General features: G+C 37.7%; 1 protein-coding gene across 1 annotated transcript in view; it reads left to right on the top strand.

Annotated features, from left to right (window-relative positions):
* Window positions 1-1,189, top strand: part of KREMEN1 (kringle containing transmembrane protein 1) — a 23,029-nt gene extending 21,840 nt beyond the window's left edge. The window contains 2 exon segments of the mRNA XM_009701039.1: window positions 31-115; window positions 1,027-1,189. Coding sequence (XP_009699341.1) covers window positions 31-115; window positions 1,027-1,189 — 248 coding nt within the window.
* The last annotated feature ends 3,530 nt before the right edge of the window (window positions 1,190-4,719 follow it).

Raw genomic sequence — 4,719 nt, 5'->3', positions numbered from 1 at the left:
TCCCTCTCCCTCTCCTCTTCTCTTTTACAGAGTGGACAATATATAGTCTCACAGCACTGCTCATCCTAAGTGTTACAGCCATAATAGCAAAGATACTTCTCCACATTACCATGAGGTGAGTATGGAGCAAAACTGTCTCTGGAGAACTGACACCTCAGCTCTGTACCAAACCGGGTACCCTTCATTTCTCTGCCTTCTGATATGGTCGGATTGGTCATATTAAAAACCAAGTTCTGTATTACATATTTGTATGCTCATAAATGATACTAAGTAAGCACATTTTTTAACTTTCCAGTCTGTTAGGATAGCATTTTGGTAGAATATCTCTTTGGTCTTGATTTTGACAAGATTTGTATTTTAAGGAATAAAAAAGTTTCTCACACTGAATGACATTACATAGCCAACAGACATCTCGCATTGGTGGGAAGAGGTCAAATGATGATAATACTTTGCAGGAAAAAATTAAAACCTCAGCTCAGATCAGGAAACTGGAAAAAAAGTTAGATGTAGGCTAGTTAATTCCTTTTACTGAAATACTGACAATGGTTCAAAAAAGAATCACAAACATTAAAATCTGTATTATGGTGTGACACTTAACCAGTATAATTTTTTTTGCCTGTTAAAAACAACACAATGTTATTGCTGTATTTCTCTACACTTATAGCAAGTAATTTTTGTGTGCTCTGGATGGACACTCATTGAATGAAATAATGAGTGAGTTATCAACAAATCATAAATGTTGACTATTGTATTTACATACCACAAAGAGGCTTAAATATACAAGGAAATTAATTTATATTAATAGCAATTAATAATAGATTCTGTACAGACTTCTTAGCTTAATGTCACTGCTTTCATTAGGGTAGCAAATATTTTAGCAACAGAATGCCTAACTTTTCATTTGGTCAAGAAACAACCAACAAACCCTCCAAAAACCTACATGACTCCGCAGCAGGTAGAAAGAAATGGTGTCACAGATGTAGTGGAAGCTGCTAGCATTACAGTGAATTAACACTTCTTTCTTAGATCCCATCAGATCCCATCTGCAGCTGCAACAGAAGATTCCAGTGAGGTTACTACTGCTGGCGAGATCTGGAGTATATTTTACCAGCCATCCACATCAATCTCCATCTTCAAGAAAAAGTTTCGAAGTCAACAAGATGATTGCAACCCACTAGTGGAAAACTGAAGTGTCGTTTCTTTTACAAGAATCAATCTTCTTAAAATCCAGGTGACTTGGGAATAATCCTTTTTTCTCCCATTCTCATACTTGTTTTCCAAAAAGTCCATTTCCAAAGGCCTTTGAGTGACTTTGCCTATCTGCTGTTCTCTCGGGTATACTAGTGACAACAGATTTAATTGCAGCATTAGTTTTGAAATACTTGGTGCTCATCAAATCTGTAGTGCTGTTAATTACTGCCTTTAAACCAATGCACTTAAAACACATGTAAAAACCTGTAAAATTCAAAATGTCCTGTACCTCTGCCAAAAGTAATTGAGTGAATATCTGCAGGTTGAGGACTTCTTGTGTCCTGCTTTCCTGTACCACAGTATTATACCAGGCTAATTTAGTCCCTTTATTCTCAAGGTTGAAGACAGAGGTAGATACTGATAACCTGTTCAGCTGCCACAGCAATCAGAGCTTATTTGCCTTAATGTAACCATGTCTACATGGTACTGGACAGTAAAATGGGAGTCAAAGACTTTGAGAAGCTATCAGCCTGGTTGCCCAGTGCTCTGCTGTTTCTACATTTTCTGTTTCTACAAGCAGAGATGTACAAATAAAAATCAACTCAAATTCAGGAGGCAAACACTCTATGGAGTTTCAGCTGCAAATGAGAGTTTCAGTGGAGTAACGCTCACTAGGTCAAGGTCTGCATGAGCAATGAAGACTTTTAAACGACTATGTCTGACCCATCATTCACCAATGATTATTGGTAATTTTGTTCATATTCACAGTGATCCTTTAAAAAACTATTGTACTCCAGTCTGAAGTCCCACATTCACTCTGGATGGAAGCTTAGGGCTTCTTAAAGGATCGTCCAAAGAAATTGTAAATCCACTGAATTTTTAAACATTGAGGCTGGCCTAACACAAATTCTTACTCTGAAGTTAAACATGCTGATCTCAGCAGCCTAAACTGTTTACAAAGTTGTAGCCTGCTATCAACAACTGACCTATGCCAGGCTGTGCATCTGAACGCATACATAATAGTTGCCTTGATACTTACTTGTGAGAAGAAAAAGTGTCTCCTTGCCTGCAAAATTAAAACTGAACTGCACTTTTGAGATTAATGCCCTTAATTGTCAAAGAACTAAAACATCAGTGGGGATCTGATCTGTGAAATAATTTCTTTTGCATTGCAACAGACAGCATTAACTATTTCTTCTCTTTGATAGAAAATCCGTTCACTCACAATGCTCAGACTTCTCACCCCACCACTGGCGATCACCAGTGAATCTTTCAACCTCAGCAAGTCCAGACCAGCAAAATATTTAGGAAAAATTGCCAATACAGAAGTCAGATAAATTGACTGGAAAAGTTTACTGAGTGAGCAGCTCCTCAAACTAAGTTAAAGGAAATTCAGCAACAGTCATTAAAGTACAGTAATTCTGGTTAAGACAAAAGGAATAAACAACAGTTTAAACATATACCAATGGTCTGTCTATACCTGACCTGCAGTCAGAGAACAACTATTAAATGCATCTGCAAAAGATAATTAAGAAAAGTAAGAAAATTGTCACTGAGTTTAAATTCATTAGAGTATCTGCCCTTCTGTTTTTAACTCCCTCCCCGTCATGAGGTCTATAGATTTCCTTAAAAAAATAGGGCATCTAAGAATTACACAATGAAATACTGTGCCTTGCTTGCCATTGTAGACATAGTCTTTTACCTGAATTGAATTTGTTCCAGCTCTGTTTATGTACCACAGATGAGTGCCAAAGACAGCTGAACAATACCACAATAAATGCTTAACAGAAACAGGACTTTACTGAGCCAGCAATTATGGAATTGTTTATATCAAAAATGGAGTATCATGGGAACATCTAGTACTTTCTTGCTTGAGCTGCTGGAAAGAATACAGGAAAAGATAATTACAGTATTGCCTAAAATCAAGACAGGACGAGTTGTAAAATACGCTGGTTCTCGCTTACGTGTCATCAGGTTGGATCAAAAAACATTATCTGTTTCAGACCCAACAAAAATTTTTAAATTGCCTTTTAACAGTCAGGTTTTGCATCATGCTGTGTATTTTTTTTCAGTGATTTGTAGCAAAACAAATTAGTTTGCTTCCTAAGCATGCGTAGTACGGTTCACTAATGGAAAACCAGGAGGAGACGATCAGAGTGTAAAGCTAGATCCTTAAGAGTTATGAGCACATTGTGATGAAGCTTTGTTTGCTTGCCTTATCAAATGTTCTTTAGCAGTTAAAGATACACAGTCAAAGGGACATTCATAAAGCAGTTAGATAATGCTGATAAATTGAAAGAACATTAGGAGCACCCCATGACTGACTTCTACCTACTGCAGAAGGAAAAAATACATAACTGTTAAGCTTCTCTTATTCAGTAAAGAATTTAATTTCACTATAAAATGAGAGAAAGCCCATTACAAACAACAACAGCAAAGACTGATGCTACTCATGCAAAATTTAGAGACTTTAGAAGCTGAGACTTTGCATCGGTCCCTTAGCTCCTCAACTATTTTTTAAATAATAAAATCATATTTCATAGGCCTTTCTTAGGGAATGTTTATCCAATTTCTGTACGAAAGACCCATAAAACCAGCAGTTATAGCAGATTAACTGGCCATGGCAACAGTAAACATGACTAAGCATAAGGTATTGGACATTGCACAGGTAAACACACTGATAAAAATGTAGAGGAAATTGTTACGTTCCCCTCAAATCTTTCAGATTGTCTGATTCTAGATACTTCTAATACTAGGAAACGGAGCAAGAGATAAAAATGCATGGACAGAGTCCTTTAAATAGCACTTCTTACTATACAGGCCTGAGACCATAAAGAGCAGATAGATCTCTGCTGTGGATTTTTTCAAAATGCAGTATGGTCACTCACACTCCTAGTATGAACACTTCAGTGGTACGGTAGTATATGGCCAACAGATCTAGTATCCATTAACATAGCACTTTATGATCTTTGCTAGAAGGGTTTGGGGAAGAGAAAGAAGAAAAGTTTGACATGCACAACTGTTGTAATCCCACATGATTCAGCATACAGAAAGGCCCCTACGACACTGGCAGCTGAGTGCTGACAGCTGGAGGATGTTCGTGTTCACAGCATTTCCTTCAACAAACTGAAAATAACTGCAGAAGAAGAATTTGTTTGGAATTGTATCTGAACGGCCTTCTGACCTCCTACCTAGCAGTTCACTCAACAGTCTGGACAGGCTGCAAATGTGACATTGACCACAATTTCTTTCAAAAGCAACTGGTTTGACAACAAAACCATCACGAGGAGCTGCCTTGTCATCTACACATATTCTAGCCCCTGCTCTGGCCCCCTCCTCACTCTGTTGTGTTGGTATGACCGGCTGTGTGGTGGTGTAATAAACTGGTCAGGTTAAAAATTAACCATCGCTTTTTCTTCCCTGAGTTACTTTTAACAAGAGATGAGTTCTCTGATCTTGTTTATTGGGTACTTACAGAGAGAGAGGTGAGCTAACACAGCTAAGTGGACGATAAGCCATAGGAAAAAG

This window comes from Cariama cristata, unplaced genomic scaffold, assembly GCF_000690535.1.
Source record: "Cariama cristata isolate BGI_N322 unplaced genomic scaffold, ASM69053v1 scaffold42945, whole genome shotgun sequence".
Classification (NCBI taxonomy): domain Eukaryota; kingdom Metazoa; phylum Chordata; class Aves; order Cariamiformes; family Cariamidae; genus Cariama; species Cariama cristata.
This window is presented reverse-complemented; position numbering and strand designations above follow the sequence as displayed.